Genomic DNA, 15,834 nt, shown 5'->3' on the forward strand with positions numbered 1-15,834 from the left:
AAATCAGATACAAATCCGATCACTTAAACCACTTCAGGAGGTGTTATGAGACGCATTTGAGCCGCTTGTTATAGCTGTGTCACCCCCAGATGCATTCGACAACCAAAAGCCTGCCCAGTACAGTCGAAACACCAGTAATAGTTGCTTCTTGCCAGGATTCAATCCAGATACTAGTCAAATGAAGTGACCAAGCTGTGGTCTCTGGGCATGTCTGTGGATCGAAACTGCAATCTTCCCATAATTGGGGCCTATGCTTACATGGCTGTGCCACTTTTGAGCTCCAGAAAATGACTTCACTGAAAATGGAAATTACTATACTAAAAAAAAAAAAATAATAATAAAAATGTCTAATATTAGCATGATAACTAGTTAAATAAATTACACCCCATCACAAGTACAGTGTGACAGGATTGTACTTCCCAGTTATTTGACAAAAAAAAAAGTTTTCACAGAAGTGAGCAGGTCGAGGTAGGTAAATCTGTTTCCAGAAAGAGGTTTTTCCTTTTTTTCTTTCAATGACATCTAATTGGTATGATCATTTGGCACTGATCACGCGGAAAGCACCCAGTACAGTACAGTATTCAGATCATTTCCTGAAGACTCCAGCCCCTATTCATTCTGGGCATTAATGACTTATGAGTTGAATCAGGTGTTTTTTTCCAGGCTCCCCTGGTCTAGTGGTCCAGGCTGTCACACACCCCTCTCATTCAAGTAGAACATCCAATTGAACAATAAAAAGCAGGTGTTTTCCAACCGTTTTCAGCTTGCCATGACATTGTGTAAAGTGTTTGATTTGATGTGCAGAAGCTTGTGCCGAGGACTCGTTTCTGCTTGTTTTGCCAAGAGCACTGTGACGGCACTTTTCAGCAGCGAATCATCTTCCCAATGCTTTCTCTCAGTTTCACTTGAAAACCAGAAAACCGGGTTACGACACAGAACCGTTTATTCAGCAGCACTTTCAATCATACCTGAGCAACCAAACAGGAATGCAAAAGAGCTCTCTGACAAAACAGAGCTCTCATCACAAAACAAGATACACACGTCACTTTTTGTGCCGATGGAACACAAAGCACCCATATAAAATATAATATAATACATAATATAATAACCAGTCACTTATCTCCATCCTTAGTGGCATCTGTGCAGGGGTTGGACATGTTAGGCAGCAAGCGAACAGTCAGTTCATCAGTCATCAGTATTGTGATGGCTAGATGCCTGGATCAGAACATCTCCAAAATATCAGACAGGTGTTGTGGGGTTTTTCCTGGTATCCAGTGGTCAGTGGTCCAAGAAAGGACAACCAGCTCACTGATGCGATCCATAAAGGTCCCACCTCACAACTTGGAGGACTTACAGAAGGATCTACTGCAAACGTCTTGGTGCTAGATACCACAGGGCACCTTCAGAGGTCTTGTGGAGTCCATGCTTTGCATGGTTATCTGTTGTGGCAGAACAAGTGGGACCTCCTCAATACTAGTCAATGTTAGGGGTGATCAGTGTGTGTGTGTGTGTGTGTGTGTGTAATATATATATATATATATATATATATATATATATATATATATATATATATCATTATTTATCTTCTAATGAATTAAAGTGTTCCATTCCGATAATGTATCGATAACATTCTGTCCACTCAAATTTGACTCAAACTATTCTCCCAATGTAGACAGATTTGGGATATTTGGTCTGCAGAGGCTGCCACTGCACAAAGAAGTAGTCAGCAAGGCGGTAAAGAATTTTGCCAGACAAAGAAAGACTTTCCACACGGCAGATGCTTTCCACGTAGACCAGCAAGACCCTCTTTAGTCCCAGGATCCCTAAGAGCAGTGCAGCAGCACACAGAGGTATGCATGTCCCGGGACCATTACACAGCACCTGAAACACACACAGACACCAAGCAACATAAGACTGCACTGTGCAAGTACCAACATTTAAACAAGAACTGAAAGATTAGGAATTGTGGGACTTCTAGAATGACACTGAAAGACGGCCTAAACCTTCTCCTACAAATGAGGAGAAATATGAGAGATTCTGGATTGGAGAAAAGGAGCTGCACAGGAAGGCGGTCAGACTGCTGTGGAAAGAGGCCATGGCTTCTGCAGAATCCATCACCATACCAAGTGCCGAGCCATGAGCTGGGTGCACATTAATACTGGAAAAATCCAGTCTTCTGGCTCCAGCCAGCTAAGACTGATAGAAAGGAGAGGCACGAGACGGAAACAACAAGGAAAACAGTGACCAATGAAAGACAAATGTCTGAAATGACAAAGAGTAGCAGAGATCTGGACTAACTGAAATTTAGTGAAGTATCAGGTTCTGTAAGATTCTTATTTAATCTTTGGGAGATGGAGGATACAGTCAGTGAAAGATGGAGAGAGAGTGTGCAGAGAAGGGAGGGTCTTAGTGGGTGCTTCGTCTGGAAGGTGTTTGCACTTCACATGTTTCTGCAGGTCTACTTTTGGGACTGAGGTTGTTGTCACCCAACAGTGAGAAGGTGACCCCAGCTCTAAAGATGGTTTGGGAGCATTTGCTGTGGCTACTGGCCAACATCTGAAAGGCTATTTTAGTCTGTTGACAGGACAACACAAATTTGAGCATAATCTGAGAACATAAATCACAAAACTAATCAAAATCTGAGAGTACAATAATTCATATTAACACTTCCTAGGCTAATTCATCTCTCTGTGTAATAACACAAACACTGTTACATAACTAATCATTTAAATGTTAAATATTATCATACTGTCCATCTAGATAATTTAACATTTTAACCACACATTTTTGAGCTTTTCTGTCTGTTGGTCCATTTGTGTATTTATTTACATGTAGCAAATTCAAATGCTGTAAAATGACTAACAGTCTAGAGTTGACTTCCAAGTGCTGAATTTGCATTTCTTAGGCATTAATAGGAACTCTCAATAAGCCATGAACAAATTCTTACGTGTATAGAACTATACTATCTGAGCTACACTACTGACCCAAAACATATCATGAAAGCAACCCAAGAGGTTCCTAAAGTAAAAAAATAAATGTAATGTTGTTAAATGGCTAAGTCAAGTCACCACAACCCAACTGATCTTGTTACTTGATAAAAACAAAACTGAAGGGAGAAGCGCTCAAAGAAGTAGCAACTGATGGTGGCTGCAGTAAAGGCCTGGATCTCAAGGGAGGAAACCCAGCTTCTGGTGATGACAATGAGTTCCAGATTTCAGGCAGTCATTGACTGCAAAGGATTTGCTTCCAAATATTAAAATAATTTCTATATTTTTAATTACGTTAGTTTGTAAATACTTTTGGAGGAACTGTGTAAAAAGACTAAAATTCCTATACAGTTAACAGTACATTTTCAATAAACCCTTTGATAATATCATGATTAGGTCTAAGGTCTATTCTTTTACAGAAGTGCACATTACATTAAAAAAAACTTCACTATGATACTAAAATTTTAATTCACACCAAGGTACATTTCTTAGGCACACATTCTAAATTAAAAAAAAACCCTGCCTTTATTTAAGCAGAATTATATTACCAAAGAGCATCTTTCTGACTCTGCAGGGTTATATCTGGAATAGGTCACTTGAGTGTCCTGATGTGCCCTTTTGTAGCATGAAAGCTTCTACTATCAGTTGAAACAGCTTCCATTTTTATCCTGCTCCTTTTTCTCAGATAAAGTGTTGCCAGGAAAAACTAGGATTTATGACAGAAACCAGAATGAACATACACAAAGGCTAAAAGGCTTGCGCTACAACACATTACGCCTCCACGCTCGTCCCCTTTTCACATGACATCGTCTCGGAAAATATGTGCTGCTCGCTGTGATGAAGGGCTACTTCCAGTGGGGTTTTAAGGGTTTATTGTTTGGGCTGGTGCATCTCTCCAAACCCTGAAAGGCAGGCAGAGAGTCCGGCAGCACACTGCATTCATAAACCTGCTACTGAACATTCCACACATAACTGCCCCCCACCTGACTGTTCACAGCTGAGGTTTTAGCCCAGAACCACACCACACCACACCCACACAAACACAACCAGCCAGAACAAACTGGTACTCACACACACACACATGTGAACACACAATGTGTGAATACAGAATAGACTCTTAATAAGCAACCAGACTCACTCCCTTTCCCCCTTTAACATACACAGCTACATAATTAGGCTCTGAATCACAAACACCCCATCAATGAGCTAAATTATCTCAGACTCATTACAGGTATATGATAACTATGCACCACTGCATGTTTCATTTTCCAAGCCCACAAGTAAAGCTATTCAAGCTTAACTTCTGTCTGTGTTTAAGATGTGTGTAGATAGGTAGAGGTGGAAAAGAAAAGCAGGTGATTGACTGCACTGTTCTTCTGTGCAGCCATATCAAAACAAATATGACTTGGAAAGTCATCAAATAAAACCTTGTCCTGTTTTCTCACAGTAAAATCCAGCATCAGACTTTATTTTTAAATTATAACTTTTGGCCTTAAAGCAACATAATGTAACATTTTGCCTTAAAAAATAAAAATCATTGTGATGCTCCATAGACTTGAATATGGAGATGTGGTAGATATGGTTGCTATTTTGGACTCAAACCCAAGTTATGTGAAATTCAGTCATATTACTCTACCACGTCAGTACACATGCTTCGTTCACTTTCAGCAACAGTTCTGTATATCTCAGCTCGTCCAAAAAAGTGTCCTTTAGGTGGGGCTCACACTTCTTCTAGTGTAGCTTTAATGATCTATCATGAGAGGGGCACACTGAAGGCATGTGTTGTTTCCTGGCACCATATGATATAGTGCTACGTACCTGCCCAGACTTTTCCAGAATTCCAGTAACAAAACAAAAAAAAAAAGAAAAAAAAAGAGAAGAAAAAGACATTGCTATTACATGGCTATAAAGATGAAATTTTATAGCGAATATATATATATATATATATATATATATATATATATATATATATGCGCTATAAAATGTCATATATATATATACACACACATACACACATGTATGAGGCAGTCTGGACCACAATTCGTAATCAGCTATGATACATAGGTGTGAAAAAGGACAGGAGTGTAAGGACAGTCTGATGAGGTCACCTCAGTCCTTTAGCAGGCAGAACACATCATGTCACAGAGAGAACCACACCATGTGAGGCTGAGGCTTACGGCCTGTGTCATTTCCTTACTCACCTTCGTAGACGGGGTGAGTCAGCTCATGCCTGACTAGACAGCAGGTGTGAGGCCCATAAAAGCCAGAAACCCTCTTATTTGACCTGCAGTTGCGCAATAAAACAGTCGTCAATAGCCGGAGGCTGTTACACAGTTTCTTATGACCCGTTATCAATCTTCCTGAAACTCAGATGGAAAATCAGATATTAATAATACAGCTGCGATGTGCCTGGCAAGCATACATGTGGGGTGTGTTCATATCGGCATGATAACCCAAAAAAAAAAAAAGAAAAAAAGGCAGGTGTATTATACAACAAAACTCATGGGCCACTTTAAACACTGAAGATGATAGAATATGTGACTAAAAGCCAGCAGGGCAGGGTCCTGAAGTATGACAGGACAAATCTCGATTCATTAAACATGAACTGGGTCACCATGACCGCTCTGCCTCCAATCATAGATACCGCGTTTGCACAGCTGTTTTACGTAGACGTCTACGAACGCAAATTTTCTGTTATTGTTATTTCTGACAGCTGGATATGTTCTGGGTCACGTTACCGGAGCGATGTCACTGCGGCTCTGTTTAAACAGATGGCCGTCCACATAAAACTAAGCGCAGCCAGTATTAAAACTTCATGCTCATTATTGTCGATGCTGGGTGGGTTGGAGGGGATGTTGCAGATCTAGCCAAGCACTTTGATTGCTGGGAGACCACAGACACCACTGCTGTGTACATTCAAGTTAAACAAAACATTTTGGCTTAGCAATTTCTCCCACCTGCTATATGAAATTTGCTGGGATATAAAACGCAGACTTAATATGAAGCACAGAACTTGACATGTTTAGTTAAGCCTCATTCTACAAATGCTGCCTGGGGAATCCTTCGTCACTCCATCACAAGGAAGGAAAGGAAAGGACCGAAATATCATATTTCATGTCGGAATCTTCCTTAAAACAATCAGCAGTCATTCCATTCCATTCTCTAACAATTTCCTAATAAGGTTAAGATAAAACATATGGGAGCGAGGCACTGGGCTGGATGTTCAAAGAAAAAAACACAGCAGCGAAACGCAGGCCTGCGTGGGGCTGAGCAGCAAGGAGCCGCTCTGGAACGCCACTGAGCTCTCCGTGCAGAGCTCAAGCCACCGTCATTTGTTTTTGTAAATCATATGACCCGGATGACCCCTCCTCTCCTTGCTCCCCGTTTTTCCACACAAGGAAAAGTTGAGCCCCTCTGGCATTCTAACAGATGGAATGGAGAAAAAGTCTTTTTTTCTCCCTGCTTCTTCGCACAGGAGGATCTGAATTCCAGCACTCAAAATTGAGCTGCTGCTCCATTATACAGCACACGGACACGAGGAACGACTCTACATGGGGTTCTCAAAGGTTACTTAATTAATATGTTTAACATAATCCAAGACTAGTCATACAAATGCTTACTAAACAGCATCAGGCATCAACAGTAGTCAAGGAGCATACTGCCACTGTAAACAATGCGTTTACATTGACTTCCACTGAAAATCAAAAAGGTGAAGTTTTTTTTTTTTAACCAAAATCTTTACGTCAATGCGACTTTAACTACTAAGGTTTCTGGTAAGCTTTTCAAATGACATTTTGAAATGCCAATAATCCATAAGCTAACTCATGAAGAAATTCATAAACAGAAACTATGAATGCAGACAGACATTTAAGGCACACATTCTAATGAGGTTTCACTGTTATAGATCTGAGTGGCTCTGAGAACAGCCCTTATGCAACCCATCTTCTCAGTGGCTCTAGACCAACAGTAGTGATCAGCAGGAGTTGTACGCCACTGGCTTCAGATAAGACTTTACTGCATTAGTCTGGATTTGATGAGACACCGTCAGGCTCTTGGATTGTGCTGACACATCTGGAGGTGGTGGGCTGTGCTGAGAGGTACTGTGATTCACACATGTCCTTTTATGGCAAACAGACGTTTGAGACCACCCCCTCTTTCTTTCGCTCCCCGGCTCCCAGGCCTGACCCCCCATTTCCCTCGGATTCCTCCCCGGAATGCAGCCCCCGCGGCTGCCCGCCTCTCACAGACATGCTCAAGTTTGGTAAAAACAAACAAGAGGGGAGCTTTAAGTCACAGTGAGGAATGCAGCCGCGTAGCTCCGACCTGGGCGTCAAGATGTCACGGCCAGGGTGCCATACCCCATAAAGAAGCAGCTACGGCCCTTAGATATAAATGATTAAGCCCAAAAGAAGCTAAAGACAAAATAGTCGGCCACTCCTTTTATTTCCAAGAAAACTGACCATTTTCCCGCCCCACTGTCACCACACCTCCATGGAAAAGAAGAGTGGAAAATGATGGCAGTGATTAAAGAAGGGGTGCTAATTAGAGATTAGGGAACCAGTAGGCCTGCTCCCTCTGACATGTTAGTCTGCTCCTTCACTGTGCTTCATTTTCTCTTTCTGTCTCGCTCTCTTTCACTCCCACTTTCCTTCTCACTAGAGCGCTCCAACACTACCTGCTTAATCACACTCCACCCCGTCCCGGCCAGTCGTCTTGGCAACTGAGAAACCCGACGCAGTTTAGCCCCTCCTCCCCGAGGACACGCAGGCCGGCCTCACAGCTGGGCCGAGGAGCCAGTCAGGCCGTGCCACATCCTGAGAACGAGACCCGCTCCCACTCTGCCTATTATACAACTAGCAGGAGGAGGGGGAGAGGAAGGCTCCCAGTGTCACTCCCACTCAACCCTCCGGCACTTTCCCCTCCGTTTTATCTTCCTGCCTCCACACTCTCGCCTTTTTTCACTCCACTTTCACTTAACTGGAAACAGGATGAGAAATGCCAGATGTTTTGATTGCTCGGACCACAGATAACTCTCTAATATGATCACCTTATCATCTGGGGGGGAGGAAAGTGGCACTATCATCTGCTCCAACATTCACAGGCTGGGTGAACGGAATGTGAAACACATGCAAGGGGCATGTGTGGCTATTACAGAAGGAGGAATGTTGCGTGAACTAAATTAGTAGGTCAGAAACCTCTAGAAAGTTTAACAGGTTCGTCATAAGGCTACAGAGAAACTGAAGTAGAAGCTAAGAAACTCTAAGCATAATTGCACCTTTTTATTTACTTATTTTTAAGTACTCCTCAACAGGAACTGATGACTGCTTAGCCTTTTTGGGGAGGCTATAAACACAATGTTTGATAATATGAAATTGTACGAAGTCATAAAAAATGGCATAGCTTAAAATGCTAAAAATGATGAAAATGTTGTCCAAAATAAGGAATTCATTTAGGCAGATATTTTCACATTTCACATTTTGTGTGTCCTGATCAGGTTATTTTGTTCACTCTCTTAATGCATCAACCGATACAGGTACATACACAATCTTTGTGTTTGTATAAATAATACAGCCACACAGATGAGATGAGCTGCTGATTAATATGTGCAGTAAAATCCCATTATTTTTAGTATCGGTTTCTATAATAAGACATTCTGGACAGACGTATTTAGTTTAGTAGAGACTTTTCTTAAACTTATTGTTTTAGTGTGTTTATATATTCCAGTCTGTCTCACCACCCTGACCATTTAGACATTTCAGTTAAATCCCTGTGTGTGTAGTGGTACACACTCTGGACTGATATCGGTTGTTGTTTGTCAACTATTGATGTGAAATAACTTTTATATTAAGGTAAATGAGCTGTGATTTGGGTTTCTATATTGTGTGTGTATTAGCATTAGCCTCCACTCAGTCCTGAATGCGCTAAGCCCCAATCCCAATTCACTAGATCAAAACAGGACATCCCTAATTTAAACCTCAATTTAATTGTCAATACAGTAATATTTAGCTGATGTTAATAATGCACTATTAACTGTTCGGGAACCAAACCACATAAGGCAAGGTCAGTCCACACAAGGTCATATGACATATAGTGGAATTAACATATATTTTAGCTGTCATGCAAAACCTTTTTTTGGCAAAATATCTGGCAGACTTAGATTGTAATGCGTTATTGCAAATGTGTGCTAAACATACACACATTTTTATATTACTAATTCACTTCCCTAAATGTCCAAATCTAGTCAGGGAAAAAATACCTTCCATACCAGGCTTGCACAACCATGCAATGAGAGGATCGATGAGGAGACACAGTCATTTTAGCCCTAGAGTTACTATTATTAGCAGCTAAATATAAAAAGCTGAGGAAATGAATAATAGAATCACTTTCATCCTCAAAATAGAGCAGAAGACACTTAAAGGCGAAATTCATAAATACGTTATGAATGTTCTAGTCTGGGAGCATATTGCAGAGCGGTCAAAGAGGGACCTAGATGAGTTGAGAAATGAAGGGTAATGAAAAGTTAATGAGGCTGTGGGATTTATGCGCAGTGCTGGGGAGCATGCAAACCTACCACATCAGGTCTGAGCCTGAAGACCAGAGGAACGGAGTAAAGCAGAGCATACAGAGTGCTGAGCACAGAGGAGATCCATGACTGACGAACCTCCCGACTTCGAGGGATCCGATGAATGGTGAACTAAAACACAAAAGAGAATTATTCTGACGGGTCACTGCTAGTAGCCCAGACAAATCTGACATCTGACTATGCAACCATTGAACAAACGCTCATTAACATTTACATGTTAGAAGAGACGTTATAAAGCACTGATCCAATTAGAGAGCAATATCAGTAATATCAAAGTAAGCAGTCCCCATTTACAGATACTCAGTTACATGAGGATTGTTTTTTTCATTTGATCAAATGGTAATAGTTTTATTTATTTAAAGAAGGGCAACTTCTGAACTATGTCTTTTCTGTTACATTCTCTCTCTCTCTCTCAGATAAAATGGGAAGCATTTTTGCACAAAGCATTTGCACCAATAACCTTACTGGACTCAATATTTATTACGCACTGCATAATTTGCACACTACCCCTAATTATTTATTATTCTCTGTCTGTACTGTGTTGTGTTGTGTTGTCTGTCCGCACTTGTACTGTGCTGCACTTGTGTTCTGTATGCACTGTGTCTATGTTGCACCATGGTCCTGGAGGAACGCTGTTTCGTTTCACTGTGTACTCTGTATGTAGTTGAAATGACAATAAACCCACTTGACTTGACTTGGCATTGTCTTTCTATTTAGCCACATGTTTGGTTCAGTTGGATTAGTGTGCTGCTAATAGACCTAATGGACAACCTGTTCCTTTCACTGAGGAACCTTCATTCAGAGTGTTCTGTAGTCCAGGACTAGGCTTTAATGTGCTTGTGAAAACAACCCATTGAGTACAACACTTAAGGTCCTGAGTGGCTCCACATCCAGCTCTGCTCACGCTTAACCTAAAAGTGCTCGAAGAATAAAGAGAGGGCGCCATCTGCTGGCCTACTGTAAATCTGCAGCATGTCAATGTGCAGTTAGCTAGCACTACATACTGAACACAGACTTTACCTGTCCTGGATTGTCCCCTTTCTCCTTTCTCGAGTCTTCAAACGTGCGAATCTTGTCCTCACTTATTTTGTCAGTGTCTGCCATCACATAATGTCGAGGAGAATAGGCCTGAGATAAACTCCCCATCAAACGGATGATCTCTGTCGTGTGTCCGCCTGTAAACGATGGACCAGTGGTTACTGCTGCTTCTTTGGCGTCCATTGGCCACAAACTTAGCTAACTAACTAGGTCGAGATACAACGACCATCTTACCTGATCCGGCAACGACAAGAACACACACCGATCCCTTTCTTCCAGGTCTGCAGTCTGGACCTCCTCGTAGGACCGCGAATAAACGTATGATAAAAACAATAAGTGCCAGAGAAACCCCGCATACAACTCCGCACAGCACAGACACCGCCATGCTGCACGAACCGGCCCGTCCAGACAGACAGCTCCCAACTTCACACTGTCTGTCTGGGAGGACGGAATGGTGAAAAATAAATTATTAATAACGCAAATTACTTCAACAGTGATGATACCGAAACCCCGGCACCTTGTGGAAAGGTAGCTAGCTAGCAGAAAGTGACGTGTAGGTTAACGCTAGCTAGCGCTAGCTAACTAAGCTGAGAGTATTTTTAGCATAAACAGCCTTCTGTGAAGATTCTGCGCTTCAAATGAAACTATAGTGTTTAAACCGATATACTAAATTAACTTATGACTCGGCAGATAAAGCTGAACTGGTCACCTGAAACCTTATAGACCACCAAAACCATGTTAGCTAGCGCTAGCTGACAGTTACAGCTACGGAAAAGCAGAGGGGCCAATAATCATTCAGTGGAGAAGGGGCACATGGGAAATGAAGTCTTCTACTGGCGAGGCTTGGATAGTACGGAGCATCTAGTCTAAAGTGTCAAAGTAGAAAAATAATATTTAGACAATTCAAATTCGATTTAACAAATAATTCTCAATTTATTAAAAAATTGTTTATTATTTATTTGTTTATTTTAAAAAAATTCCATTGAATAAATTACTCCCTCCGATTTATTAAATCATCCTCTCTAAGCTAAGGAAACAATTTATTCACTTGAGGGAACGATTTGTTAAATCAAGGGAATGATTTATGGTCTCTGATATTTTTTTATATAGGGGCTCTGTAAAAAAACAACAACAACAAAAAACAAACAAACAAACAAACAAAAAACATTTATTGTATTTTTCCTAATGAGGTTAAACTCTTTATTATCCTTCAATTAAACATGCTGTCCAAAATTGAACATGCTGTTTTTGTTGCTGAGCCAGATGGAGCCTCTGATTTGACTGGTTGTCCTGTGAGTGGTATATTTTGAAACTTTCTAAACATTCTTTTCATAAACCTTCAAACTCTCAAAGATTTTTTTCCTACACTCATGTATTTTTCATACATTTATATGTTTTGCAAACTACTGTTTTTTATGGTTATATAACTGCTGAAACACCATAGTGTTTCACTGTTAGTCAAGCAACAAATTAAAGTAGGGGAGCTAAAATTGAAATCCATATATAAATATTAGAGCTCACATTCTAGGTGCTATTTGCACTCTTCTGACAATCATTTGGCTAATAATTTCATCAACCAGTTGCTACATTGCTGTGGGTTTTATTTCAAGGGCTTATTTTAAAATATTTGTATAAGTTGTATAGCAGTAATGATATCTACATCTCTCTTTCTGACATACTTTAAATGCAGTGTCTCAGTAGTCGTACCCTTTCACCCATAAAAATAATTTAGTGTACAATAGGCACTTTACTTATTGCTAATTATGTGGTTACCTCTGAAGCTAAATAATTAAATTACACCAGGATACATCTGAGATACACACTGGATTCTGTAGAATCTGGCTATAATTAAAAATAATTATAAAAAAAAAAAAAATTAAATTATTTAAAAATAAATGTGTTTTTAATTCAAGTCCCCAAAGAAATCAGGACGACTAACATAGATATAGAGGATAATAAATATATATGTGACAGTCTGCATCCTAGCAGTAATATGAGTTTAAAAAAAAGACTCCCTAAAATAGGTGCTGCAAAGTGCTTGTAGTTTCTGGAAAGTTCCTCCTACCTCAAGATTCATCATCAGAAGGTTTTCCCTTTTTTAAACTGTGAAATCGTTCTCTTTTGAATACTGCATCAGTGTATCAGGATGCAAATAAACATTCTTACAGGTGTAGGAATGCTACATTTTTCTTTGTGACCAGAGGGCCCCTGTAAATCTTTTAGTTTTCCGAATTGCAAGTCAGCATTGTATGTTGCGTAGTGTTGTATGGGGCATTTGGAATTTCCTGTGTGTATATCAAGGAGCAAACTGTATAGAGTTCGACATGTGCTGTTCCAGTGCTGGAATTTATTTATGTACTTTTACATCACAGGAAGTTTATCCATGACTTCCTGTCTGTGTCCTTTTTTTAACGTTCTTCATTTGTTTCAGTGGCTCGTCTCTCTGTGCTCTGTTAATGACCTCAGCAGGCCACTTGAACTTCTCTCAAGCTGGCAGACATCACATCCACCTAGTCTTTAAATATTTACTGCCTTTTTTAGTTGCCAAGAAACATTTACCTATTTCTTTGTGTGAGGTTTCTCACCCAAATCCCACAGCCAATAAGATGATGCTTATTTTTATGCCATTCTCTTACTGAATTTGACAGATCTAGGCAAATGCAGCTGTAGGGTGAGCACCAATTGCACATTCTGTGGGACCACCCTATGTCCAGCTTAAACAAAAACGTGACCTGCAATTGGAAGAACCTGTAGAAGAAGTTCAGATATTATTATAACCATCCAGGGAACCAGGACAGCTCCTATAGTGTTAGGTTAAGCCAGAATTCTGAACTCTAAAAAAAGCCTTAACCTGACATTATAGGGGTTTTCCTGGTTAGAAGTGCTCAGAAGTGCTCAGATATTGTGTTTGCAGTAATCACTGATGATCACTGATGCACACAGAAACATGTAACTTAGTCTGTCTCTGTCATTCTCAGGACTTGATTACTATGACAACGGTTTAGTCATATTTTCTTAAAATGACCTAAAGGAATGGTTTCCCACAAATTATTCACTGCTGCCCGTATACCTCCTAAAGTGGCTGTATTTCCCACATGTTTCCCAACACAGTCTCACAAGTTCTCAGTAGTATACAAAATGAAGTGACTATGTTGAGTCATGAGATTGTCTGAGCTTCCTCACTCCTTCACTCCCTCCTTCACTTGATGAGTAGTGTTGCACATAAGATTATTGCTTGTTGTTCTCCCCCAAAAAAGGACCAGATATCGACACATCCGGATCAGTTGCTAAACATCAGTATGTGACGTACAAGGTTTTTAAAAAAATGATTACCACTTATGTTTTTATAAAGAACTATGTTTGCCAAAGAGAACACACACACACACACACACATATATATATATATATATATATATATATATATATATATATATATATATATATATATATATATACATACCTTTAAAAGGTTCTTGACACACATCTTTCTAGACTGTGTCATCATCGCTGTCACCCAAAAATCTCATATTTCCAAAATTTAATTCCAAGTCACTTCGGAGCATTTCTATTGGTCATAAGTGTTGGTCACAAGTCATAATTAATAAGCCATATACACGTTCCTAATTGCTGCTGTAAATCATATCCTGAAGTAATAGATTGTCACCCCAATCAAAGCTTAACTGGAAACAGTGTACAGCTTTGTTAAGACTGTGTTTATCTTAATAGATAGACATCATAGACAGTTATTAGATCAATGGAGTGGTATGTGCAGTATGTGCACGGCCTTCACTGTGGGCACTGGTCACCATTCTTTGTTCCAATGTACACAGCATTGTAAATGTTTAAGCTCGGGAAGGGGCTGTGATTAATTGAGCTTGTGTGCGTGTGTGTGTGATTTATTTGTTTATGCAGTTGGACATCAGCAATCAACGTTTCATCAGCTCAGCTTCACTTCATTAAACCTTATCAGGGCAATACAGAAAAAAAAATCTGTCGCACAAACGTTTGCAGGGTCATTTGCAGGGCATGAGACGTCTGGTTGGAAGGAGTAAACTCACAGACCTGCCACAAGGAGGCAGACTGTGTGTGAAAGAGGAAGTAACATCATCGCCTTCATCCCTGAACTGAAGGGCAAAAAAAAAGGTAATCACTAGGTCAGATTTTGCACCCGTCTTCTTATCATCTCTTTGTACTCTTTGTATACATATTCCTTCCTCCTTCACTTCCTGTCTCCCACGCATGTCCACCAGCGGCTTTCCTCCCCAGCAGTCTGAAATACTAGTAGGTCATATATGCACTGCCAGAGTGGTAATTCCTGCATGCCACATTTGACAGAAAGCTACATAAAAGGAGAATAAATTTCACTATTTTCTGAGTCTTTTCTAAGGTTTGTCCTTATTGGGGACGTTTAGCGTGCAGGAATTTACAAGCAAACTTTCTTTCTGTGTGATCCTGTCCCATGACCTCGGCCTAGAATTCCAGAATAATAATAAGTTTTATAGCCTCCCTCAATTTTGAAAATTTATCTAGAAATTTTTGCAGTGCAGCAGTTTTTATTGAGTCTGATGGACACAGTGGTGCAATACCCACATATAAGCATAGGCTTAAGACACACATACATTTCCTTACAGGGTATGAAGTCAGGGTATGAAAAAGTGTGTGATGAGTGGTGTCAATATGTAAATCCGTTCCCCTGCCCTGTGCACTTTGTACATACACATACACACAAAAAAGGTACTACAAAGGGTTTATAGATTGTGAAGACCCTTCCCAAGGTCCAAAGAACCATCACATGATGTAAATGGTCTTTACACTCACACATCACTATTACATACATGGTTCTTAAGGAACCAAAAGTGGATTTTCTATGGCTTTAAGAGTGTATGAACACCCACACAGTCAGGGGACCCAGTTCCTTTCAAAGAGGTGTCTTTTCTAAGGTTTGTCCTTATTGGGGATGTTTAGCATGCAGGAATTTACAAGCAAACTTTCTTTCTGTGTGATGCTGTCCCATGACCTTGGCCTAGAATTCCAGAATAATTATTTTAGAAGTTTTATAGCCTCCCTCAATTTTGCAAATTTATCTAGAAATGTTTGCGTAGATCCCCTTTTACAGGCTACTAAGTTCACATCAGCTGCATTTCAGTATTAACTCTGTGTGTGCCTGTGCTTGTTCTATAGGAGCTACTGGTGGAAAACGGGTGGACAGAACTGAGAATGGTACTG

At 40.2% G+C, this 15,834-nt stretch overlaps 1 protein-coding gene across 1 annotated transcript; it reads right to left on the reverse strand.

Moving 5' to 3' along the window:
- Positions 1–925: 925 nt before the first annotated feature.
- On the reverse strand, positions 926–11,362 carry alg14 (ALG14 UDP-N-acetylglucosaminyltransferase subunit). Its single transcript, XM_072679674.1, has 4 exons — positions 10,843–11,362; positions 10,591–10,745; positions 9,559–9,681; positions 926–1,881 (listed from the first exon to the last, which is right to left on the reverse strand). The coding sequence occupies exons 1-4, from the start codon at positions 10,991–10,993 to the stop codon at positions 1,651–1,653; spliced, it is 660 nt and encodes a 219-aa protein (XP_072535775.1). The 5' UTR covers positions 10,994–11,362; the 3' UTR covers positions 926–1,650.
- Between the last annotated feature and the right edge of the window lie 4,472 nt (positions 11,363–15,834).

This window comes from Salminus brasiliensis, chromosome 5 (genome assembly GCF_030463535.1).
Source record: "Salminus brasiliensis chromosome 5, fSalBra1.hap2, whole genome shotgun sequence".
NCBI classification, from domain to species: domain Eukaryota; kingdom Metazoa; phylum Chordata; class Actinopteri; order Characiformes; family Bryconidae; genus Salminus; species Salminus brasiliensis.

Bases quoted from the DNA above. Each gene is read 5' to 3' on its own strand.
- alg14 (XM_072679674.1), bottom strand. From the start codon at position 10,993: ATGGCGGTGTCTGTGCTGTGCGGAGTTGTATGCGGGGTTTCTCTGGCA. The intron at 10,746-10,842 runs GTAAGATGGTCG...CATCGTTTACAG, and splicing joins TCTTGTCGTTGCCGGATCAG to GCGGACACACGACAGAGATC. The intron at 9,682-10,590 runs GTAAAGTCTGTG...TTTGTGTTTTAG, and splicing joins AAGGGGACAATCCAGGACAG to TTCACCATTCATCGGATCCC.